The sequence below is a fragment of the Prionailurus bengalensis genome, chromosome B3 (genome assembly GCF_016509475.1).
Source record: "Prionailurus bengalensis isolate Pbe53 chromosome B3, Fcat_Pben_1.1_paternal_pri, whole genome shotgun sequence".
Taxonomy (NCBI): Eukaryota; Metazoa; Chordata; class Mammalia; order Carnivora; family Felidae; genus Prionailurus; species Prionailurus bengalensis.
Genome location: NC_057355.1, coordinates 120,786,887 through 120,813,598, shown reverse-complemented (window position 1 = coordinate 120,813,598; position 26,712 = coordinate 120,786,887). Strand labels below are relative to the sequence as shown.

The window sequence follows — 26,712 nt, the reverse complement described above, 5'->3', positions numbered from 1 at the left end:
CTGGGTGGCTCAGTCAGTTGAGCGTCCAACTTCAGCTCAGGTCATGATCTTGCAGTTTGTGGGTTTGAGCCCTGCATCAGTCTCTGTGCTGATGGCTCAGAGCCTGGAGCCTGCTTCCGATTCCATGTCTCCCTCTCTCTCTCTCTCTCTCTGTCTCTCAAAAATAAATAGACATTAAAAAAATTAAAAAAAAAAGGAATTATGTTTTTTGAAACATAAGGATAATATACAAAAGGATAATACACTGTGGTCTTTGAGTAATTTTAGCATACAGCCTTCTAAGAGGAAGTAAAATGCCTCTTTAGATCCCATTTTTCCCTTTTCCTTTAAATTAAAACTAACGCAGTTTGTACTTTTTAGGATCCTGAGCGGAGACCCACAGCAGATGAACTTCTGGATCGTCCCCTTCTCAGGAAACGCAGGAGGTAAAGTACAGAGAAGTCACTCTGTTGTCTTTCTATATAGATGGTTGATTGTTGAAGGCCTGATCAAAGGACCACAAGAGAGGGCAGTGTTTCCTGACTTGGCCACTCTGGTGCCGTTTTCTACTAACATCGCTTCTTTTGTTGCTTGAGAGGAGCTCCTGACTTTCACCTCCTTAGCTTGTGCTATTTTGTTCTGAATTTATATGATGAGACCCTAGAACCTTGCACTCCCCCCATCTGTGAGTTTTAACCTAGAGTTGAGGCATTAGAGTGTAGTAATTAAGAGAGGAGAGCTCTGGATTCAGACATCCTTAGATTTGAATCTGAGTTCTGTTATCTTTGTCAAGTTATTTAACACCTCTCTTCTTTCATTTCCTCCTCTATAAAGCCAGGTAGGGTATGGATTAAAGGAAGTAATGTATCTAAAGTGCTCAGCCCGGGGATTGGCACAAGATGCTCAGTAATGATCAGACAGTAGTGTGGATTTAGAGTGGGCCTTTGTTTTTCAGTACATGTGTTCAGATGGTAGATTTCAGTTAGAGGAGTATTCTTCAGATACCTTTGCTCATGTCCTGAAATCAGACTTGATTGATTGTTGACAGGTTACTTCCCGAGATTTATTCTGTGGCATTGGTCTCTAGAGGTAGGAAGGAGATCTTTTATCCCTCACGTCTTATAAGAGGCTTCAAACACTAACTTAAAAAAAGACATGTTCTTTATTATTCTTCCTTCCTTCCTTCCTTCCTTCCTTCCTTCCTTCCTTCCTTCCTTCCTTCCTTCCTTCCTTCTTATCTCTACACCCAACAAGGGGCTTGAACTCACGACCCCTAGATTAAGAGTCACATGCTCCTCTGAGCCAGCCAGGCACCCCATTATTATTCTTAAATGTTCTAGTCTATATTTCATCCTGTTATACTATTTTTGTCTTACTGTCCTTCCTCCTCCCCTACTGGTTCTGTTTCTATATCTTCCCAATATTCAGACCTTTGCTGTGCTCTTTTTCAAGCCTTGCTCTTAGATACACTAAGCATATACTTAATTCCATAATCTTTGCTATTTGGTCAGTACCTTTATTTTGTGGTATCGTTTAATTAATCTTTTCTGGTTCTTCTCCACTTGAACTCTAGCCAGTGTTTCAGTGCCTAGAATTATGTGTAATACTCCAGATACAGCACTCCGACCAGTTATGTCCCATACATCGTCCAGCAATATCACCCTTTGCAGCCGGTTAGGCATATTTAAATTTTTTATCTGGCTTACTTCCCAACAATATAATCACTATTTTAATTTCTTTTCAGATATTTCCACTGATAATTTTTTTTTTTTTTTTTTTTTAATTTTTTTTTTTTTTTCAACGTTTATTTATTTTTGGGACAGAGAGAGACAGAGCATGAACGGGGGAGGGGCAGAGAGAGAGGGAGACACAGAATCGGAAACAGGCTCCAGGCTCTGAGCCATCAGCCCAGAGCCCGACGCGGGGCTCGAACTCACGGACCGCGAGATCGTGACCTGGCTGAAGTCGGACGCTTAACCGACTGCGCCACCCAGGCGCCCCTCCACTGATAATTTTTAATTGCAATTTTTATAGAGATAATTGTAGATGTGTACATAGTACTTCATTAGAACTTTGTACTTTGATGAAAAAATATAAGAGCTTTCCAGATAAAGCAGAGACAGCGAACTGTGGAAAGTATTCAGGAAATACTAAGTTCTACCTGAGTAGGTTAGTGGTTCTAGACCTGGGACTCTCAATAGCAACCTCTCCAGAGCTTTCCAAAAATACTGATGCCTAAACACCACCCCAGGAATTCATCTATAAGTGTTTTAGGCAAAATGAGAACCCTGGACCAGAATATGGGGAGGAAGTAGCAGGAAGAAAGGCTGAAAAGGTAGGTCAAGAATCTTGAATGCTAGACAAAGGGATCTGTGCTTAATTTAAGCAGTAGTGTAGAAGTAATAGATGTTTATGAGAGGGTAGTTCATGTGATGAGGGGCATGCCTAAGGAAGACTTACTTAGCAAACTAGTCTCGGTGTTGAATCAGTATAGGACTGAATGAAGTCAGTTGGTGCTGTGTTAAGTCTTACCTATTAGGAGGTGCTACTACATTCCAGGAAGCAAAGCTGCCCAGAGCTAATGTGGCAAGCCTGGAGAGCAGAAGTGACTATAAAGGGCATTGCATAGGTAGAATCTGTAGGACTCAAATATTGAAGAAAGGGAGACAGCTGAGTCCAGGATGACCAACGTTGTAAGTGTAGTCTGCTGAGAGAATGGGGAGTGCCAGTGACAGAAATAGGAGAGTCAGAAAGAAAAGCTGTGTGGGAGAAAGAAAATGAACTGAGGTTTAGAGATGGTGAGTTTGGGAAGTCAGTGGGCAGACTAGATGGAGATGTCAGGTATTTAAAATGTGCATCAGAGGTTCTCGAGGTTCTCTGTTCCAGTTTGGAATGTTTTTTGGTGATAGAAAACAAATGTCCCCAAACTGCTGGCCCCTTCCTATTTAATGAGTGGTCCAAAGCCAGGCCTGTATAACTGTTCCAATCATATCAAGGTACTTTCCCCAAAGTATTGTCGTGTTGCTGGAGACATATGGTTTATTAGAGGACTAAACCTGTGAAGTGTATTTCATAGACATTGGTGCAGCATAGGAACCAATTCTTTCACTCACGTATCTTTGCTTTTTTTTTTGGTAGAGAGATGGAGGAAAAAGTCATACTGCTTAATGCACCTACAAAAAGACCAAGGTAATGCTTAAGAGACTCGTGAAAAGTGATATATCTTAAATTACCATCAGGGGGTCTTTCTTTCTTTTGGTCTATGCCTTGCTTGATCCCAGTAAGTAGCCTTTGGCATCCTTTCAGAAGCCAACATCTGCGTAAATGTCAGATAGTTATTTCTGAGAAAAAGAAAGCTGTGATTTCACCCTCGTGCTGTAGCGGTCATCATTACCATGATGAATGTTGAAAAGTTGAGAAGCGTAGATGTTATGGACCAGACTGGAATCTGATCTGGCTGAGCTGTGATGAAGCCCGGAGGCAGAAATTGCAGAGCCTGCTATGATGGAGGGTTGAAATAAGTTGTCGAGAAAGAACATACTTTCTCATACCATAATTGGCGGTTCTTCTCTGGGAACGGACTGGAAGCATTTTCCTTTGATACAGTTTTTATGTTAAATGTGCCTTTGTTCTGGGGGTTGTTGACAGGTCAAGCACTGTGACTGAAGCACCCATTGCTGTGGTAACGTCACGAACCAGTGAAGTCTATGTTTGGGGTGGTGGAAAATCCACTCCCCAGAAACTGGATGTCATCAAGAGTGGCTGTAGTGCCCGGCAGGTGTGTGCAGGGAATACCCACTTTGCTGTGGTCACAGTGGAGAAGGAACTGTACACCTGGGTGGTAAGTGAAAGCTAAGTACTTTAGAACAGTGATGTAAGCCTAATTACTTACTGGGCTGAGGATGTCTAAGTATTTTGTTAGTTGAACATGTGCACAGGAATGACAGTGTGGAGTGATGGAATGTAGGCTCTAACGAGAGCAAGGATTTTGTCTGTCTAGTTCACTGATGTGTCCCCAATGCCTGGTACGTATTAGGTCATTTGTAAGTGTTTTTTGAATGAATGAATGAATGAAAGAGAGGAAGAAAGAAGGAAAGAAAGAATTAAAAGAGCCCTAGGTTTAGACTCAGGAGACTGGACTCTTATTTACAGCTGGGTGATTTCAGGAAGTCCCTTAATTACTCTCTTCTGTTACCATGAATTTCAGAGCAACTAGTATCTGTGAAACAGTTTTATAAACAAATGAAGCAGTGTTCCCACATCAGGAAAATTCTAAGAGCTGTGTCAGTGATCGAAGATGGCTAGGTATATCTTCAGAATTTTTCTTTGCTCCCCTCTAGATTTCACTTTATCTCTCACCTTCTGGAACAAATTGCGTGTATTTGCTATCTGTTCCTTTATCTGCCACTCAGTCCTCATTCGCCTACAATGCAGCTTCCATCCCTGCCACTTGATTGAAACTACTCTTAACAAAATGACCTATAAATTGTGGAAATAATACATATACTTTGTAGTCCTTACTTTGCTTGACCTCCCAGCAGCATTTGACATAGTTGATCTCTCCCTCCTTGAAGCTGTGTCTTCCCTTGACTTCCATGAGAACATCTCCTCTTGGCTTTTCTCCTGTCTTTTTGGCCATAGCGTGCTTTCTCATGTGTTTCAGAGTGCTTTTCCTTTACCTAACTTTGTCTCTGGTCGTCAATTCTTCTCACTCTTCCTTTTCTTCCTGAGAGCTCATTTTTTCCAGCAGTCTCAGATAACTTCTCCACAAGGCCAGGCTTTGTCCCCAGTGCGTGACAGAGTAGACAATTATTGATTGATTGATATGATTGATTGATTAAAAGAATCAATGAATGAATGAATGCATGCATGCATGTTAACTGTTACTTGCTAAAGCCCTGTCCCTTAAGGAACTAGCCCCTAGGGGGCTGCCACAGCCCCTATAAAACTGTTGAAAAGTCATTTGGGACTATTCTTAGTGCTATATAGCAGCCTCTTTGATATAGCCAGATTCTTTATAATTGTTCCATACTTCAGGGAAACTGTGACCAAAATTTGTAAAACTCCTAGTAAGGATTTCCTAGAGAGTATACTCCTATAGAAAACAATCAAATTAATTAAACTATGTACGGATTTTTTTTTTTTTTTTTTTTTTTTTTTTTTTACCAGCACTCATAATTAAATGTAAAGTTCACCTTAGACTTGAAGGAGAAAGAATTGGGAATGTGTTCTTTTAAGTCTTGATGGATAGCAATCTGGATACTTTTAAATCTTTACCTGTTGGCAGGGGTTTTATACTACCTATCATTAAAAGGTTTAATCCCCTTACCCATTTTTTTTTTTTCGTTTCTAAATTTCCAGCTGATTTTTTCCTATGGTTTTCTTTTCTTTATTATTTTTTTTAATGTTTGTTTACTTTGAGAGAGAGAGAGAGCACACGTGCAGGGGAGGGGCAGAGAGAGAAGGAGAGAGAATCCCAAGCAGGCTCCATGCTGTCAGCATAGAACCTGATGTGGGGCTCAATCCCACAAACCATGAAATCATGACCTGAGCTGAAATCAATTGTTGGACCCTTAACCAACTGAGCCACCCAGGTGCCCCGCTCCTGGTCTTCTTGATAGGAAGTTTTATGGAAGATTAGCTTTTCGCATGAAAAGCTAAAACTTTACAAGACCTCTTTATTTCACAGAACATGCAAGGGGGTACTAAACTCCATGGTCAGCTGGGCCACGGAGACAAAGCCTCCTACCGACAGCCAAAGCATGTGGAAAAGTTGCAAGGCAGAGCTATCCGTCAGGTGTCCTGTGGTGATGATTTCACTGTCTGTGTGACAGGTAAGCCATCAACAGAAAGCATCCAAAGTGCATTTAAAGTGAAGTATTGTACTTAATGCTGTGCAGTTTCAGCTGGGATTTTACAGCAAAAGACCATATTCCTGAACCAAAGTCAGTGAGCGGATACACACGTTAATAATGACATGCCCAGTTTTCTATGGCAAATAGCACATAGAGGCACACAGATAACAAATCTCATGGGATCAGGAGAAATATGTTGTACGTCCCAGTTGGGGGGAAAAATAACATTACCACCTGGTCAGGTGTAAATAACACTAAATCAGGAATCAAGAGCTAAAGTTTAGTTTTTGTCTTGCCATTGCTTACTTTTCCTTTTCTCTAGAAAATAGAGATGGCCCTAATAAAATTTCAGCATAATACTACCAATTTTTAAAAATTACTATAACAGTACACGTGACCCCCTAAATAAAAATAACTCTAGACTTGCACAGTCTATCCTTCGGATTTCTCTGATGCAGTCATATCATATAAGATCAGTGGCTGGGATAGTTCTCATGCCAGCCCTGCCCAACTTTCCGGCTGGACAGAGTCATTCCTTTGATGTGTTATGCCTTTCTTTCTTTTGCAGATGAGGGTCAGCTCTATGCCTTTGGATCTGATTATTATGGCTGCATGGGGGTGGACAAGGTTGCTGGGCCCGAAGTACTAGAACCCATGCAGCTGAACTTCTTCCTGAACAATCCAGTGGAGCAGGTCTCCTGTGGAGATAATCATGTGGTGGTTTTGACACGAAACAAAGAAGTCTATTCTTGGGGCTGTGGTGAATATGGTAGGTATAGATTTGTCTCTGTCCACTTATTCCCAGGAGCCAACTTGACTTCAAGCTTGTATGCATCTAAACACATGTAGCCTATACTTGAGAAGTGTTGATTCAGTGGAAGAGAATGCTGTAGAATATTTTCATTGGGAAGAAGACCCTCATTTTCATTGTTTTCTTTCTTATGTATGTCTCAGGACGACTGGGTTTGGATTCAGAAGAGGATTATTATACACCACAAAAGGTAAACTCAGAAGCAGCTTCTTCCTAGAGCCTGTGTAGAGGACACACAGACTCCAGTAATAATACAGACTCCTCTTTCTCCGAATCCTCATGTCAAGGTGTTTATTTCTGAAATATTTTCTATCTGGGAGACTGACAACCCAGAATTCCTGAGTTAGCACTATGTGATCTTGTCATCTGACTAAATCATAAAAAGCTGAGAAAGAGGATATGGCCACTTTGGAAACTGTGGAGTCACATCTTACTCAGGAATGGCAGCTAAAATCAGCAAGTACAGTGAACCCAGAAAATTCCTTGGGAAGATACTGGAAAGCAGTATATTGTTTCTTAACCCAACACAGCCATCCCCCCCTCCCCATTTCCGCATTTGGACACCAGATGAAATATGTGTTTGTATTGAGGGGTCATGTTGTACGAAACATAATATCTAATTACTGTCTGCACTGTAGGAGCTAGCCCTGCAGGAGCTGGCCCAGGAGCTAAAAGCAGCTGCAGGAAGAACATGGTCCTCTCTCTCACACCCACCCTGGGTCACAGGCTTGCCTGCCCACTGGAAGGTTGACAGGAATCGACTGTACCATTCACTGTTAACAATGCTCATTAACATCTTAAAAATTAACTTCTATCACTTGTGGGACCATTCTCAATGGATTTCCTGGTTGTTTCTCTTCAAAAAGCCACAGTAGAAGCACTGAAGTTTGAGTTTTCAGGTTTCACAGACATCCATTCTATCCCCCTACCATTCTCCAGCTCTGTTTATTTAGCTATAGAGGGATGTGAGCAGTTGGAAGTCCTGGCTGCCTCCTCAGTACTCTGTCACCTCATTTATAATGTGACCAGACTAGGACCCTACAAGGCTACTGAGTTTCTTCTATAACTGTCATGGGGCCTTCCATCTCAGAGAACAAAAATCAGCAATGGATCGAAGCTTCTCCTTTCCCAACATTTTCTGAGAAGTCTTTCTAAATAAGACCTATTGCTAAAACAAACTTCAACAGGACTGCTGAGCCAACCTGGAACTGCTGCCTTTTACTTAATTATAAAACTTGAGCTCCTTGTTAAAAACAATAAGCTGCTGGGAAAATCTGAAGATGATAGAGCAGTCTTTACTGTGGTCGGTTCTGCCAGATGCAGGACATCACAAAATTTGAGGGTTTTTTCCTAATACAAGTTACATTTGGGGGATTTTTTTTTTTTTTTTTTTTTTTTTTTTTCTGATTTTTTTTTTCCTTGCAGGTGGATGTTCCCAAGGCCTTGATTATTGTCGCGGTTCAGTGTGGCTGTGATGGGACTTTTCTGCTGACCCAGTCAGGTAAAGTGCTGGCCTGTGGACTCAATGAATTCAATAAGCTGGGTCTGAATCAGTGCATGTCTGGAATCATAAACCATGAAGTAAGTACCCTCTTTGGTGTCCTCACCACACTGTCAGAACTTCTCTTAGGCTGGAATTTCTTTGGGAATGCTTTTGGTTAGTGACCATGAAATTGTACATAAGAAAAAAGATTTCACAGACATTATTATGTTCAACAAAAGAAGCCAGCCATGAAAGAGTCTGTACTATATGATTCCAATTATATGGAGTTTAAGAACAGGCAAAATTAACTTATAGATACCAGAAGACAAAGTAGTGGTAACTTCTGGGTGGGGGGTATGGGTATAAAGAGAAGGGATCCTAGGATCATGGAAATGGTCTATATTTTGATCTGGGTGGTGGTTTTACATTTATATGCATACAAAAAATTTTTTCTTTTCTTTTTTTAATTTTTTTTTTTCTAACGTTTATTTATTTTTGAGACAGAGACAGAGCATGAACAGGGGAGGGTCAGAGAGAGAGGGAGACACAGAATCTGAAACGGGCTCCAGGCTCTGAGCTGTCAGCACAGAGCCCGACATGGGGCTTGAACTCACGGACCGTGAGATCATGACCTGAGCCGAAGTCAGACGCTTAACCGACTGAGCCACCCAGGCGCCCCATACAGAAAAATTTTTCAAGCTGTACAATATTTTATAGTTTATTATGCCTCAACAAATAAATTGATTACAAAGAATCAAGTGACGGAACTCAGGTTCTACCTATCACTAAAATAGGTACAAGATAATTGACATGAAAAGAAACACATTTTCATGCATGATCTCCCTGGAGAGTTTTTTAGATTTATTGTTACCAAATCACTGATCTTGTACAGGCTTAGTAAATATAATTACTGTTCACTTCCTTCAAGGATGTTGTGAAATTCACATTAAGTCTCCTCTTTGTGTTAATATAATGAGTTTTTGTCATGTTCTAAAGAATCAAGAGAAGAAAGTTTCCTGACTCAGTGAAAGAGATAAGAATTTTTAAGTAATCTCTGCAGTACTGATTCTCAAATGGGAGAGTACAAATTTGGGGCAAATCTGGGAAGGGTGTCTGCATAGTTTGAAAAGGCATATTCAAAATTACCATTACTTGATTTCAGTTTTATTATAACATTGGGTTTATTGTGAAATTTTAAACTTACATGAGAGGAATTTTTTAATACTAATCTAAAGGGAATGTGGGTTTTAACACATTGAGAACACTGCCTTGTACATGAAATTAGATCACAGTAAACTGGTTGCATTCTGGGCTGGAGAGTCTTCAAGATTTTAATTCTTTGCCCTGCCTTTGTTAGATATACAGTGTTTATACCCAACATAAGTGTCCCTGGTTGTATCTTCATGTAGATACTTTCTGGGACAGAGAGTTAATGTTTTACATACTCTTAGATTAGGAATCTAAAATTTTTGTTGTCAGGAAGCCCTGCCTCATATACTGATTAAATTCTCTGGTGACATATTGAGCTTATTCCATTTTGTATTCTGTTGGAGATGAAAAGCTACCTGGCATCTTCTACTTAGTAACAAATTTGCTTGAAAGGCCTTTTGGTCACCATGACAACATTCTCAGCCTACTACCCCTTCGTTTTTTACCTAACGAGTATTTGCTCTGTGTTTTATCTTGTTTCAGGCTTACCACGAAGTTCCCTACACAACCTCCTTTACCTTGGCCAAACAGCTGTCCTTTTATAAGATCCGTACAATTGCCCCAGGCAAGACTCACACGGCTGCTATTGATGGTGAGTTGGTTTACAACTTTTTACACAGGCCTCAGTAGCTCATGCTCTTTTATTCTGTCAAGTGTTAGCGCTTCTTCCTTTTTTTTTTTTTTTTTTTTAAGATTTCATTTTTAATGGTCCCAGGTTTCGGCACCAAAAAAAAAAAAGATTTCATTTTTAAGTTATCTCCACACCCAACACAGGGCCCAAACCCACAACCCTGAGACCAAGAGTCGAACGCTCTACTGACTGAGCCAACCAGGCAGCCCTAGTAGTAGCCCTTCTTAACAACATATACATTCTCCCGTTTTCCCCCTGGCATCCAGTATTATCTCATTAACAAATCAGGAATTCAAGTAAATTTTTTTTAATAATCATTATAAATGCGCAGTCAGTACATCTCTTAATGACAGTGCCATGCCAATAATTCCAGAAAATGACTGCCTTTAAATTAGTACCATCTGTCCGTTTACTAAGGTAGTACCCCTTTTCCACATTTAAAATATAATATTAGAAAATACGATATTGAGTAACTTTCAGAGTCTAATTAGTTTTAGATACCCTAGCTGCCATAGATGCAAGGTTGTGTGGCAAGCTTTATATTCGTATACTCTCAACAACCAGAAGCTAGTCCGTGGAACTCTGCTCTGGCTGTGTTTTCCCTTGTACTCCATGCCCCATGTGTGCCTGGTTGGTTTTCTCTTTTAGAACGAGGCCGGCTGCTGACCTTTGGCTGCAATAAGTGTGGACAGCTGGGCGTTGGGAATTACAAGAAGCGTCTAGGAATCAACCTGCTGGGAGGACCCCTAGGTGGGAAGCAAGTGGTCAGGGTCTCCTGCGGTGATGAGTTTACCATTGCTGCCACCGATGGTGAGTGAGTCTGGACACGTCATTTCAAGCTTTCTGGATGGATGGCTATATTTTAATGTTTGGCTGGGAAAGAGGTAGACTGGTTATATAGCTGGATCATACGTTCACTTTTTATTTACATTCAGTTGGTATCTGATTGTTACGCTCATAGAGCTTCATTAATATTTTGTGTGTTCAACATAGTGATTGTTTAAAAAAAAATAGTTATCTAAATAATGGCCAAGTTAATATTCTAAGTCCCTGCTTTTTTTACTTTTTTGGTTAAATGTTTTAAGAATTACTAAATCTTTTTTTTTTTTTTTTTTAGTTTATTTATTTATTTTGAGAGTGAGGGCATGCGAACAGGGGAGAGGCAGAGAGAGGAGAGAATCCCAAGGAGGCTCTGCACTACATTGTGGGGCCCAATGCAAGGCTCAAACCCACAAACTGTGAGATCATGACCTGAACCAAAATCAAGAGTTGGACATTTAACTGACTAAGCCAGCCACCCAGGCACCCCAAAAATTATTAAATACTTCTGTGTAAATTTTTTTTAATTTAACATTTTTTGTTTTTGAGAGCCAGAGAGAGAGCATGAGCAGGGGTGGGGGAGAGAAAGAGGGAGACACAGAATCCGAAGCAGGCTCCAGGCTCTGAGCTGTCAGCACAGAGCCTGATGTGGGGCTCAAACTCACAAACCGTGAGATCACGACCTGAGCTGAAGTCAGACTCTTAACTGACTGCGTCACCCAGGCACCCCTAAACACTTCTATGTATACCTGGCCCAGGACCACGTTGGTTTCAATAAATGTTGGGTGAAGTGGCTGGAGAGGAAAACGACATAATCTAATCTTGCTCCTTGGCTGCTGTCAGCCACACTGCAGTGATGTCCTCAGGGACTGCTAAGGATTGAAGGGGTGAATACTATGTGTCTCTCAGCTTCCATTGGAATTGGAATTGGTCTAATTGAACTTTCTTCTCTCTTTCTTCACATTGCTTGCTCTGTGGCATTTTCTTGCCTCTTTTACTACTTTTCTCTCTTTTTTTTTTTTTTAAGTTTACTTTTTGATTTTGAGAGAGAGATGTGAGAGGGGGGAGAGAGATGGAGAGAGAGAGAATCCCAAGCAGTCTCCACACTGTCCGCACAGAGCCTGATGCAGGGCTCAAACTCACAAACTGTGAGATTATGACCTGAGCCGAAGTCAAGAGTTGGATGCTTAACCAGCTGAGCCTCCGAAGCACCCCAACCTTTTTTTTCTTTTTTGAATTTTAGAGAGAGAGAAAGCAAGTGTATGTGTGAGCTGGGGAGAGGTGGGGAAGGAAGAGAGGAAAGGGGAGAGAGAGAGAGAGAGAGAATCTTTTTTTTTTTTTTTTAATGTTTGTTTATTTTTGAGACAGAGGGAGATAGAGCGTGAGGGGGGGAGGGGCAGAGAGAGAGGGAGACACAGAATCCGAAGCAGGCTCCAGGCTCTGAGCTGTCAGCACAGAGCCTGATGCGGGGCTCGAATCCACAAACCGTGAGATCATGACCTGAGCCGAAGTTGGACACTTAACCAATTGAGCCACCCAGGCGCCCCGAGAGAGGGAGAATCTTAAGCAGGATCCACGCTCATTGCAGAGCCCAATGCAGGGCTCAAACTCACGAACTGTGACCTGAACCGAAATCAAGAGTTGGACGCTTAACCAACTGAGCCACCCGGGCAACTCACCCACTTCTCTTCTTTACTGCCGGTTCTGCTAGTCCTTATCCCCTCCCTCTTCCGCATTCTTTCTTTGTTCTCTCTCTCTTTTTCCTGTATCACCTTCTGGACTAATTGTAGCCACTCTTTCTTGTGACTGGGGGAACAACAAATCACATTTTATCATCTTGTCTTTTGACTCATTTCAGCTTTTTTTGTTGCTCATGATCTAAGATGCCTTTGTTTTCTTTTGGTCTGTGCCTGTTGTGTACACATGAGGGATCCAAGGATGGTGTCAGATAAGTGATGTGTTGCCATATTTAAGTGAAGCAGCTTTCAGAGGGGCACGGTAACGTTCCCTGCTTGTCCCCAAATGAGGGATATTAGGGAGCAAACTGGTTAGGTCAGGTCAGGCTAGATAAATGGAAATGTTACCAGAAAGAGTGAGGATGTCGCTGAGGATTAAATTTAGTGTTGCAAGTCTACCAGCACTTCCTGACAGGGCCTCAGGGAAGTAATGTCTCCTCAGTAGATCTGTGTACTTCACAAGGTAAACTTCAGAATGAGGAGTGTAGAATTGGATTCCATGATTGGGCGTATTACCTCCCAGTATTCCTCTACTTTTCCGGACTGTTCTTTATTACCTCGTTCACACAGCCAACATAAATTGAGTGCCTACTATGTTCCAGGTCCTCTTTAGGCTTTGGCAATATAAAAGTGAGTCTCAGAAAGCCCCTATCCTTAAGGAGCTCACAGTCTAAGTAGGGTAGGGGAGACACTTATACACAGACTCGTACAGGCTGATAGATCAGGTGCCATTGATGGCAGTATCCGACCCCTCTAAGTCCTAGAATGCCCGGAACTGCTCAATCCTTCTATCTCTCCTCTGTCCCCCTTCACTCCCTAAGCGAGCTTATTACCTTAAGTTCCCTGTATCCACTGACAGTTTCATATCGTCACCACCCTTGAACTCCAGGCTCGGTTATTCATCAGCCCCTGGACTTAGATGTCTAAAGATATGGTGGCTTTAGAGCCCAGTTTTCCCAGGTCAGTCCTCATTCATCCCTATTGTCCAGGTTTAATCATTAATAGTACCCCCTTTTCATTAAAAAATGCTCTGATTTGGATAAGAAGTTACATGCATCTCAGATAAATGTATTATAGTCAAAATCAAACTTTTGATTTTCTGCCCAGATCTGTTCCTCCTATAGCTTTCCTGTCTCATGAAATGGCAGCTTCATCCTATTCCCCACATCCCATTCATTGGCAAATCCTATCGATTATCTTCACAATATATCCAACCACTTCCCACCATCTTCACTACCACAACTGGTCTCACTGCTCACCCTTGGTCCCTTGCAATTGATTCTTCTCATAGTAGCCTGATGAATCCTTTAAATACCTACTAGTACACTCAGAACTTCTAATGGATTCCTATCTCAATCAGTAAAAACCAAAGCCATTATAGTGGCCTGCATGGCCCTATATGACCAGGACTCCAGCTACCTCCTGACCTCTTTACTGACCACTGTCCCCCCCGCTTATTTTGCTCTAGCTGCAGGGACCTTCTTACTCTTTGTTCATGATGCTCCTGTTATTCACATAGGACCTTTGCACTTGCTGTTTTCTCTGCCAGGGAAGCTCTTCCCTTACATATCCACATAGCCCTCTCTCACTTCAATCAGGTCTCTGCTGAAGTATGGACAAGTACTTCTCTGACTACCCTATCTGAAATAATGCTACCCCATTATTAGTCTTTATTTTCCACTTTTCTTTACCATGTATCTTCTTTCATAACACTTATGACTACCAGAAGTATTTGATACTTAGTGACTGATCAGTCTCCTCTGACTAGAATGTCAGTTCCACAAGGGTAGTTGAGTTTGTTTTATTCACTGCTGTATTCCCACACCTCCAGCAGTGCATGTCATGAAATCAATGCCCAATAAACAGTTGAATGACCAAAAAAGGTTGTTGAATGAGTGGATGGATGGGTGGATGGATGGATGGGTGGATAGATGGATGGCAGGCAATACATAGACACGTCATTTTTTCCAGGTTGGCATTAGGAATTGTTTAGGGGAATAAACAGCTTTCCCTTGTTTTGTTCATAGTGGGAAATCTTTCTAACTCTCAGGCATAAAGATGGGGAACCCAAAGAGTAGGGAAGTCACTTTTCTGTTAAACTATCTGCTGTTTAATTTTTTTCCCTAGATAATCACATTTTTGCCTGGGGCAATGGTGGCAATGGTCGCCTGGCAATGACCCCCACAGAGAGACCACATGGCTCTGACATCTGCACCTCATGGCCTCGGCCTATTTTTGGATCTCTGCATCACGTCCCAGACCTATCTTGCCGTGGCTGGCACACCATTCTCATTGTTGGTAAGTGTCTCATATGTGTGGGTTGGGATGGATTTGACAGAGGGTAGACCCACACTGAAGGTACTGATGGTCACATTCTTAGAAACAGAAGTGTTTCTAAGAAAAGAGGCTGTTCCTTTAAGTCTTATAACAGTGACGCCATGCCTTGTGATGGGGACAGAACGCTGTTATTTCCTGACATTTGTCATTTGCAACCTTCTGACTTTTTTAACATGATAACTTTGGGCTCTTCCTCTGCCATAGAATCTTTATCTCTAGTTGTCCACTAATTAATTTGTTGCCTGTGTTCATGCTTTTGAGAGAAACATTCAGTACACCTTTAAAAGGAAATTAAATCAATTGTTTTCTGCATAAGGATTACTCTGTTAGGAACTAAATTATAAAAGCCTGTATGAGGGTTTCCAAGTCCATTCTATTAGATCAGTGGTTCACAACCTTGGCTGCACATTAGAATCCCCCAAGGAGCTTTTGGAAATCCCATTGTCCTGACCAATTGAATCAGAATCTCTGGGGTGGGACCTAGGTTGCTACTATTTAAAGCTTCTCAGGTAATTCCAAAGAGTAGTTAAGAAGAATTGCTACTTTACATAGTGGATATAGTTAGGGTAGCTAGTGGTGCTTTAATATCTAGAACAGTAAGTATTTATAAAGTTATCTGGAGTGAGAGATAGCTGTTATCTCGAATATTATTTCCCTAGTCTAGTCTTCTCACTTTTCCTGCCTATAGCTGTTTCTGATGCTTACCTACTGAATATTTTTCCTCAGAGAAAGTATTGAATTCTAAGACCATCCGTTCCAATAGCAGTGGCTTATCCATTGGAACTGGTAAGTAGCAGTGTCTCAGGTACCAGTGGTTTTTCTGAGCTGTGGGTCTTTGGGTTAGATTCCATGCAGTCTCCAAAAAAAGGAAATAGGAAATATCTTTGGGAAATGAGGAATACGGTGATCAAGAGGGAGGATCGTATTTTGGGTGTATTTCACAATAAGTTATGACTTTTATTACATTGTGGTCAGAGGGAGAGTACATCTTTGCCAACCAAGCATATGGAAGTAATTAAGTGGCTTGCCCAACATTGTAATGTGGCTTATGTATTGTTTCTTTCCTTACCATGCTAGGGGCTATGGTTCTATCTACTCTTTGCTTCCACTGTATTCCCAGGGTTATTCCCGTCTATAGAAATAGTTCTTCCAAACAGGCCCTCAGAATTAAAAGTTGGCTAAACTTTCAAAGCAGTTAGGAGAATCAGCCCAAAGCTCTCTGATAGCTTTCCTCTGGCTGCTTTTTGCATGGTTCTCTGTTATTTAGGACTATGCCAGGAAATTAAATCTGTGTTCCTTTTTGGTTTTCCACTTGCTCTAAAGTACCTGTACTCTTTGATGTCTCAGAACTTGGATTCTGATAGTTTGTAGAATCAACACAGATAAAGACCCAGAATAAAAGCAAATTAATCCAAGAAAAAGAAAGTTGAAAGTCTGATCTAGACTTGTTGAACTCTAGTTTAAACACACACACACACACACACACACACACCATACCTTTTATTAGTTTCTTTTAGTAATCTATTGCTCAGCATTTATTTGTGCATATTAATATCTGTCACAAATGATAAAATATTTTTTTGCTAATCACAGCTGTTCTCTTACAGCGTTGTTTTGCTGGAACAGTATTTAATGGAAAAAATAAGATTAAAAGCACATATCAATTAGCTGGAAAATGTAAACTCCATAAGGGCAGGGATTGTGGGGGTTTTTTATTCATTAGTTTTATCCACATTACCTAGAAGAGTGCCCGGCAAATGGTGAATGCTCAATAAATACTTGTTGGTTGGATGGGTTCTAACCATCCAGTGGAACACTGTACGAAAGTAGAAATGAACATCTACAAATAGGTCTATAATGTGAAATGTAAAAAGGAAGTTGCAGCAGACTATGTGCCTTTTTATCAAGTTGAAAAACAAGCCAGATTTATATATTGCTTAAGGATATATAAGTATGTGATTGGTTTTTTTTTTTTTTTTTTTTAAGAAGAAATGATAGAAGTGCCTGGATGGCTCAGTCAGTTCAGTATCTAGACTCTTTTTTTTTTTTAAGTCAATAAATTTTTACTTAAGAATTTTAACCTGTGATTCCTTCCTCTCCCAGTCACTGTGGTTCCCTCTGGGTCAGAATCACAATCTTCAAAATAGCCCTTTTAAAAAGAGCTTTTGTTCAGTCCACAGTTGGCACCGTTAGTACAGAGTTCTTTCCGTTGGGCTTCTTTAATCTCCACTTGAATATGGATATGCTTCAAGAATTCCCCACCTGTAATCTTTGGGATCCAGTTTTTTTACTTTGGGTCATGTTTAGGGTCAGAATAGATGGGTCTACCTGGTTCTCAATTTCAAACACCCTCTAAACGTGAATGAGTTCAAATCCCATTCACCCCTAAACTAGCACAGCCTAGAACTGTACAGATTCTTGGGATATTCCAATACATAAGATTTTAAAAATTTGACCATTAGGGTCTTTAAGTGTTTTAGCAGATAAATGTCTTGTAGTTCTTTCCCACAGATCTAACACATAGCTCCGTGAATAAAGGAAGCCACACATACACTCTATGAGGTGTTTCCAGTGGAGTGTCCGACTCCTGATTTTGGCTCAGGTCATGACTTCAGGGTTGTAGGATCGAGCCCCATGTTGGGCTCTGTGCTGACCATGCAGAGCCTATTTAGGATTCTCTCTCTCTGTCTCTGCCCCTCCCTTGTTCACACGTATGGGCGCTCACTGTCTCTCAAAATAAACTTTAAAAACTATATAAAGAAATGACAAATACAGAATTAATCAGTAGTTACATGTAGGTAGGAGGCCAGAGAAAGAGAAGGAATTCACAAGACAGATATGATACAGGTAATGTTTTAGTTCAGCACTGTCCCATAAATCGTTCTGCAACAGTGGAAATGTTCTATATGTATGCTGTCCAGCACTTGAAAAGTGGCTACCGTGACTGAGGAACTAAACTTTTTATTTAAATTTAAATAGCCATATATGGCTAGTGACTACTGTATTGGAAAGTACAGTTCTAGTTCTTCAAGTGGTAGATTCACGTTTTTGTTTTGTTAGGCGTCAAAACTTACACGTGTGTTAAAATAGTCTTTTGTATATTTCAAATGTAACATTATTTTCAAAAGCCATTTAAAACCAGCTTCGGAGCTTTTGTTGGCATCTCCAGGTCTGCTGCTTCGGTAGGATCACAGTGTGACACAGTCTGCAAGCCACTATAGCTGGTGATCGCGAACAGTCCTTTACGTTTAACTTTGGAATATACCATGCACTTACTTTTTTAGCTTTAGCAAATACGTCTTTTTGGCCCATATTAAAATTTCATTCCATTTTTTGACTACACGTCAGCTAGTCTTCATTAAGATAACTTGGAATGTGCTACATATGAAAGAACCAGCCATCATATTTTAAAAATTCTTACAAATCGTTATCAAAAGAATTTAATGAATTTAATGGTTGAAGACTTCTCCAGAAAGGAAGTTAGTGGTGAGTTTATCTGGCCATTTTAAGAGTTGTTTGGCTCAAATGTGAAAGTGCTTTGTATTTATACGAAACCTTGACAAGCCTTGGTGGAGAATGCTAGAGTCTAGATGTATCTATTAAAGCACGGGTGGTAGATTCAATGAGCTGTGGTTGGGGCGGCTGTTCAGTAGTGCTTTAGAACATTGATAATCTGCTATGGACATAGAAATGAGTAAGTTTGGGATGTAGAAGTCAATTATCATTATAAAGATGCTGATATTCAATATCTTGTATAAAAACTACAAATTTAGTCCCAAATATCTTGACACTGTTGCTACTACTTCATGCGACTCTAGGAAGCTCTCCAGGGGTCAGGGGGGCTGTGAGATCGTAAATCTTTCTTGCTGCCTAGCAAGGCTCTCTCTTTCTGTGCTGTGTATCTGTCAGTGGTTCAGAGTGCTAGCCCAGGAGGCGGCGGCGGTGGGGGAGAAGAGGAGGACAGTCAGCGGGAATCTGAAACTCCTGATCCAAGCGGAGGCTTCCGAGGAACAATGGAAGCAGACCGAGGAATGGAAGGTTTAGTCAGTCCCACGGAGGCCATGGGGATCATTAGTGGGGCCAGCAGCTCCTGCCCTGGCTGGCTTCGAAAGGTAATTCCTTTGGCAGAGGTATCTTCGATAAAATAGCAGACCCTTTACAGGAACTAGAAAGGAGCCGTCAGAATCTCTCCGTGCCCCATGCCCTGTTTAAGCGTTTTGCAGTAGGCATCGAGGTTTCTGACTTCCACGAAACTACCAAACCTCTAATTCTTTTTTCTTCCTGACAAGAAGAGATATAAAATGTTCTGATACCGGTATTAAATGAATTTAAATTAATAAAACCTTCCTTGAAGCAGTCTTTGTAATGCATGTGTGCAGATTAAGCTTAGAGATTTTGTACTGTGTGTGGTTTGTAGAAGTGGACTATTGGGGCAGTTGGAATGTTGTACAATAGAGAGGTTATGAATATTGAAGTGCGGATAGTAAAAATGTTGGAGTATATTTAGATGGAAAGTTGGCTACAACATGTGGCTGGGCAGAAAAAGATGGAATACCTGTGCAGCAGGATCCCGTTCTCTTAGAAAATATGTAATGCATAGAAGAGTATCTGCTATGAAGACTGAACACAGTATTGCTCATTTTAACAGTGCTTATTTATGAGTGATGGAATTGCTGGTCTTTTTGCCCATCTGGATTTTGTCATTTTCTGTATTTTGTCAAACTACATTGTAGTTTGTGAAATTTATATTTTTACGTAAAAAAAAAAATCTAGAGATTTAGTTTCCCGTGTAAGATGACGAAACTTGATAGCCAGTTAGGAGTATGAATGCAAGAGGCAGTACACTGTTGTACCTAACGTTTCAGCCTGGGCATTGGCCTCACTGCCATCACCTTCAAGCTTCCCAGCTCGAACAGACTGTGTAGAATAAGTGTGTCAAGGAGATATGCCACACACTCCAAACCATGTTCTTGAATTTGAGTTTGAATTCAAATCACTGTTACTCCTCTGAGGAAGGGATGTCCTATTGACAGGCCCGGTGAGCTGAGTTGTACTCACAACTGTCATGCCCCACTAGGGGGTGCTGATGTCACAGCAGAGTGAAAGCTATAGCAAGATGGGAATTTGGGAGAAAGAAAATAGATGGCTCAAACAGAACTGATGAGATTCTTTGTCTTATACATAGGAGCTGGAAAATGCAGAATTCATCCCCATGCCTGACAGCCCATCTCCCCTAAGTACAGCTTTTTCAGAGTCTGAGAAAGACACCCTGCCCTATGAAGAGCTGCAAGGACTCAAAGTGGCCTCTGAAGCTCCTTCGGAACACAAGCCCCCAGTAGGAGCCTGGGTAACTGAACTTTTTGCCTTTGAGTCACAACTAGGTAACCAGAGAGCTCTCTCCACTTCTCCTGGCCTGTCTCCTCTAGCTTCCTCAGTCTCCCACTGCCCTGAATCAACTCATTATACTGTCTACTCGGCAGTGCTTAAAGCTTCTGCCCTAGGCTTACCTGAGTTGCCTTGGAGAAGCATTGGCCCTTTCACATTCCTGATGCACTAACAGTTCTCCACACCAGAGGACTTTCTTTTCTCTTTGCCTCAGAAGTACCAAAATTAAAGTTCCAAAATTCAAATCCACTTTTTCTTGACACTGCTAGTGTAGGTTGGGGGCTCTAAATATGAGTAAGAAATAATGCTTGTAGTCTCGTGAGGGAGCCACACACGTGTGCCTAACCTTGGTAGAAATCAAATTGTGATAAGTACCTCAAATGTAAACCAGGGGTCACCAAGCTTTCTCTATAAAGGGCCACGTAGTAACTATTTTAGGCTTATGGACCATGCAGTCCCTTTTGCAACTGGTCAACGCTGTAGCATAAAAGCAGCTGTAGATAATACATAATGAATGAGCATGACTGTGTTCCAATAAGACTTCATTTACAAAAACAGGCAATAGGCCGGATTTGGCTATCATTTGCTGACCCTTCCTATAAACGAAGTACAGTGGAAGAAAGGAGAGAAATCCAGACTAGAAAAGGTGTAATAAAACCTTTGAAACTTTAAGGTGAACATTTAAATTCCTCTATCAATTAACTTTCTTGAATTATTTTGGCAGTCCTATTTACTGAACACCTTTTAAATCTCTTCTAAAGTGTGATCCACTACATTTCATAAATATTGACCTGTTGGGTCACAGTGTTCTCACTGTGATCAGAAAGACTTGTTCCAAACCATATCCCCCACTTCAGCATTTTAAATGGGATGATAGCCATGCACTTTAAATTTAATTGCCAAGTTCTCCAAAACAGGTGATTGTCCTTTTTACCTTAGCATAATGGAGACTGAGGCACTGAGAGTTCTCTTGCTGTTATGTTAGAGCCAGGTGCTATTGTAATCCCAGCAGCTTTCTGTTTCTCTTGCATTTACTTTGTGTGTGTGTGTGTGGTTTATCTTGTTACTTTTAAAGTAAGGTCCGATAGTATTTCGAGGAAGGTTGGATTGGGGAGTTGGGATAAGCACGCAGAAGCACCTGTGACCTCTTTCTTCTCTCCTTAGCCACCTCGGCTGAGTCCTGCAGAGACCTGTGCTGGGAAGGGAACGCCATTAACTCCTACCTGTGCCTGCAGCACTCTGCAGGGAGAGGTTGAGAGATTGCACGGGCTGGTGTTAAAGTGTCTGGCTGAACAACAGAAGCTACAGCAAGAAAACCTCCAGATTTTTACCCAACTACAGAAGCTGAACAAGAAATTAGAAGGAGGGCAGCAGGTGAGAGCATTAAAGGAATAATTCAATTTCTAACTCTGTTTTGAAGAGTCACAGAAACAAAACACCCAAGAGTTGAAATAGACCTTTTCCTTCGCAGAGACTTATCTTTTGATGATGTAACTTATGTAATTAATTTCAGCAGCCCTGGGCCTTGTTCAGGCACCTTGGTTAGGTCATTTTCATCACTTTGTTTTTTGTTATTGTATATTTTTCTTTTATTATTTGTTTTAATGCTTATTTATTTATTTTGAGAGAGTGCGCGTGTGAGTGGGAGAGGGACAGAGAGAGAGGACAGAATCCCAAGAAGGCTCCGTGCTGACAGCACAAAGCCCGACTTGGGGCTCAGTCCCACGAACCATGAGATCATGAGCTGAAATCAAGAGTTGGGTGTTTAACTGACGGAGCCACCCAGGCACCCCTCTTTTACTTGTTACTATGAAAAACTTTATAAACATATAGTTCAGCGAATACTCATAATCCACCATCTAGATTGAACAATTGTTAACATGTTTCAAAAGTATGTGTGTGTGTGTGCATTTAAAATATGTGGGGGTATATATCTGTGTGTATTTAAAATATATGTGGGTATATGTGTGTGTATATATTTTTTATTTTGCTAAACCATTTTCAAATAGATTATAAAAGTCATAACATAGCCCCTCTAAATACTTTCTTACACAAATCCAAAAATAAACACATTCATTCTCCCAGCTAACCACCAAACTACTATCACACTCAACACTGATATTCTCAATTTTCATCCAGTACCCAATTGATAGTCGAATTTTCCCAGTTTTCCCACAAAAATGTTCTCTGTAACTTTTTTTTTTTTTATGAGTCCAGAATCCAGTCAAGGGCCCTACATTACATTATCACATTGTTATATCTCTTATTGTTTTTTATCTAGAATACTTCTTTCTACTACCATCACTTTTCTTTTTTTTTTTCAATATATGAAGTTTATTGTCAAATTGGTTTCCTTTTTTTTTTCAATATATGATTTTTTTTTTCAATATATGAACTTTTCTTTTTTAAATTTTCATGGCATCAATTTGTTGAAGAAACAGGGTCGGCTCTTTAACAAAATGAGCTACATTCTGGATTTGTCTTTTCTTCTTAGAACGTTATTTAACTTGTTCTTTTGTCACCCTGTCATTTCTATAAACTAGAAGTTAGACTTAAGACTTAATTAGGTTCATATTAAACATTTTTGATAAAAATAATTTCAATGCTGTTTGCATTGTTTATCAAGAGCCATAGCTCTTTTAGCCATTAGTTCTATTTAGAGTGAACCAGGACTGGGAAATAGGGTTCAACCCTTGGCTTTGCCATTTGTCAGTTTTGTGTGTCTGGACAAATTTGTTTCTGTGAGTCTTGGTTTCTCACCTAAAAAGGGCAAATAATACCATGTACTTTGTTACGGTTGTTTTGAGGATTAAATGAAATCATGTCTATGAAAGGACTTTGGGAAGTAATATACTCGAGGCAAGCATGGGGTGATTGGCAGCCGTGGCAGGCAGGAGGATTGTTTGGCTTAGGGCTGTCTCACTTTTATTTATTGTTAATGTTTATTTATTTTTGAAAGAGAGAGAGCATACACGTGCATGCATGCGTGGTGGAGGGGCAGAGACAGGGAGACAGAGGATCCAAAGCGGGCTCCATGCTGACAGCAGCAAGCCGGGTATGGGGCTCGAACCCACAAACCACAAGATCATGACCTGAGCTGAAGTCAGACATTTAACTGACTGAGCTACCCAGGCACCTCATGGTTCTCTCAGTTTTAAAACTTAGAGTTCTGCATTCCAGAAAATCCTACAGTCCTGGGCAAACAGTTGGTCACCCTGCCTGCAGCAAGTGTAAAGGTGTTGGCTTTATTTAAGGTAGCATTATTAAGGTATTATCTAAGGGTAGTATTACGAGCTTCTCACAAAACTGTGGCCACAGATCCTTAGATGTCAACATTGAAAACCTAGTCCTGGACTGCGGTGACCGGTGGCAGTATTGTTAATGTGGAATTGTGTTTTGTTTGGACAGGAGGGGATGCATTCCAAAGGAACTCAGACAGCAAAGGAAGAGATGGAAATGGATCCAAAGCCTGACTTAGATTCAGATTCCTGGTGCCTCCTGGGAACAGACTCCTGTCGACCCAGCCTCTAGTCTCCTGAGCCCGTATGGCCTCCAGGAAACTGGGATCCAAAGAACTTCACAGCACACTTACTGAATGCAGAGAGCGCTTTCCTGGCTTTGTTCACTTGCAGACAAGGAGTGCAAGGCGGAGGCTCCAAAGCACTTTCCGTGTACACTTGGAGAGTGGCATTGCCTCTTAGATAGGATCTAGGAGTGGTTTTGTTTGGAGAATGGAAGGGCCCCATGGCCCTGGCTTTGTCCTCAGTGACTGCCATAGCAACAGCAGCTCTGTACCTCATCTGGTGATCCCACCTTTGAAGAGGAGACACAATGCTCACCTTAATTTTGCTGGTAGCAGCTTATATCCCATTTATCATTTCACCATTACTTGGAAGCTGCCTTGGGAATTCAACACCAGGCATTGCACCTCTGGGTGGAGGAGGGAAAAGTGTAAAACTTGAGTGGGCTGGAACCAGGTGGGGCCCATCCAGGGTCGTCTGGAGAGCGGCGAAGTGGTGAAACCCTCTCAGGAGCCCTGAGTCTGGGAAAATATGTCTGGTGGAGTCAATCTAGGGCTTGTTTTCAGAAAGTTCAGTTACTTTGCGCAGCTAAATGCTTTAGGAGGAAAAGCGGGCTTAGATTGCTTTTCCTCTGAGGGTCGATTGAAATTTCTTCAGTGAGGAGTCAAGAAAGAAGGCTAGGTCCCTCCTCATCACACAGCTGGAGTTTCAGTCTGTGACCGATGCAGGTAGGATTTCCTAACTTTGGAAGATGCCTCTAAAAAGTGAGGTGCTTCATCGAGAATTGAGTCAGTGGGGCAATAGAACAGCCTTAAGAGAAAACCATGAGGGAGAGAGGGCCTCCTGTAGCTGCCTCTACTTGGTATCTTTAAGAAGGTCTAGAATGCTTCTGCCTTCGTGGCTCTTAGTGTTCTAACCTTGACTTCAGCAGCCCCAACCACTCCCTTTCTGTATGTCTAGTCAGTATTTTCCCCTTTTGGTGTTTTATGAAGCCATATCAGTGAATCTGTATCATCTTTCCTACTTGAGTGGCCCAAAGCCAGCACCAAAACCTGGTAGTCCCTGAAGCCTAACAAAACAGGCAGAAGCCGCCAAGTGAAAGGAATTTGGCTGAGAGCTCCGTTCTAATCCCGTAGTCATTATGTCCTTATGGACAGGAACGAACCAGCTTTCCCAAAGAGAGAAAGTGTCCTCAAAGCTTTTGATGGTTTTACTTAAGGATATGAGCTTTGGGTTTCCACCTAGCCTTATGCAATGTTCCGTTAGCGTTTGGGGTCATAGGGGCTGCCTTGATGAGTCTCACATCCTGCCTCCCTAGAAACAGCTAAATTAATTTGTGTTTCATTTTCCCCAAACCCCAAAAATGAAGTGTTTGATATCTCTATAATATTTTGGAAGGACCTGTGCAATGGAAATTTTGCTATTTCCCTAAAACTGGTGGCGTAAAGGCTCATGCTTGGGGAAGACCCCATGGCTGGGGATGGGCAACTCTGTTCAATGGGATCTTCTTTGGTTTGATGTTCCCATTGTTTTCTCAATTCTGGGAAGCCTAGTACAATGGTACTAACGTAATCACTAAAGCCTTTTCTTAAAATAAGGGAAGGGGCCAACCCCAGATTAAAGTTACAAGTTCTGGGGACTTGGGGGTTTGCTGTAAACCCTAACAATGGGTTTTGGTTCATCATGTAAATGCACCTTTGATTTTTTTAAGAGCTGACTGGCCTTTCACGTTCCTGTATCCCTCAGACTCACCGTCTCAGCAGGCCTGAGAGGCAGGCTCAGTTTGGGTGTTAATCCTGAGTATTGCTTCTGCTGTGGAACGGAGGAACAAGGGCACATTGCTGAGACAGGGATGAAAGTAAGCATCGGAGGAAGGGGGAGAGCCCTGCTCTTGTTCCAGAGGGGAGCCATTCTCTAGGAGGGGAACACTGGTCATTTTCTCTAGCATGTTCCCTTGGGAAGTCTAGTTTGCTGGTAATCTGGCTGAGAATCTGAGTTCTGTGCCTTAGAGACAATTTGCACTTTCCCAAATTGTGCCTGGGACAGCCGTATGATTTTTCCCACCAAATAGCTATGCAAGTAGAAACCAGTTCAAAGGTGGCAGCCATGCATTAGATAAAAAGTGAAAGGTTAGGCAGCAGAAATGCCTTTGAATGGTTTTTTTATAGCTAATTCTCTTCGAGTTTGTCCTGCCGTTCTTTCTGCAGCGCTAGGTGTTTTCAGTTTTCTAGTAGTATTGCTTTTGAGTTACGATATAACCTGAGTTACTCCGCTGCTCTGACATTGTTGCTGAAGAACTAGCTTATTGTTAGCCAGATGTTTGAAAGGTTGAGGGTGGAGTGGTTTGGCATTTCTGTTTTAAATAAACATTTAAACTCTCAATCAGTGCTATGCCTGCGCACGGACCTTAGTCACTGGGGATGAAACACCCAGATTCTAGGCCTTCATGAATCTTTGATTCCATGAGTCTTTATATAAATAAATAAATGACCTTGTAATAGAAACAACACAAGGGACATTTGCACAAATAATCTTTTGCTTTTTTCCAGTTTCTTTTTCTTGCTAATAGAATCGTTTCTGCTGCTACAACTTTTTTCCCCAAACTTCTCAAGTGCTTAAAATGCAGAAGGAAGGGAAAAAAATGAGCCACTGAAAGAGGAAGGATCATTTCTTATACTTACCCCTCAGTCACAGTGGACTTTTTCAAGTGATAATGTGTGTCTATGTTTATAAATCTGTTTTCCGTCAAAGAGGGTGAACTGTATTTGGCCTCCCTGGCATAGCCAAGTTACCACTTCTCTTGGCTGAGCATGTCATTAAAGTTTAAAGCAAAAGCAGCCTTAAACTCAAATTTCATTTGATTTGCCATATATTTGGAAACATTCATAAGAGAAAGAACAGCTCTGGAGCGAGGATGTATTATAAATAAATTCTTTCAGATGAGTA

At 41.2% G+C, this 26,712-nt stretch overlaps 1 protein-coding gene across 1 annotated transcript in view; it reads left to right on the top strand.

Moving 5' to 3' along the window:
- Nucleotides 1-26,712, top strand: part of NEK9 (NIMA related kinase 9) — a 39,479-nt gene extending 12,767 nt beyond the window's left edge. The window contains exons 8-22 of the mRNA XM_043556656.1: nt 361-425; nt 3,118-3,168; nt 3,628-3,820; nt 5,669-5,813; nt 6,403-6,603; nt 6,789-6,835; nt 8,071-8,226; nt 9,821-9,929; nt 10,617-10,778; nt 14,651-14,821; nt 15,587-15,646; nt 18,770-18,972; nt 20,046-20,207; nt 21,410-21,619; nt 23,654-26,712. Coding sequence (XP_043412591.1) covers nt 361-425; nt 3,118-3,168; nt 3,628-3,820; nt 5,669-5,813; nt 6,403-6,603; nt 6,789-6,835; nt 8,071-8,226; nt 9,821-9,929; nt 10,617-10,778; nt 14,651-14,821; nt 15,587-15,646; nt 18,770-18,972; nt 20,046-20,207; nt 21,410-21,619; nt 23,654-23,776 — 2,058 coding nt within the window. The 3' untranslated portion in view covers nt 23,777-26,712. The remainder of the gene's footprint in view (nt 1-360; nt 426-3,117; nt 3,169-3,627; nt 3,821-5,668; nt 5,814-6,402; nt 6,604-6,788; nt 6,836-8,070; nt 8,227-9,820; nt 9,930-10,616; nt 10,779-14,650; nt 14,822-15,586; nt 15,647-18,769; nt 18,973-20,045; nt 20,208-21,409; nt 21,620-23,653) is intronic.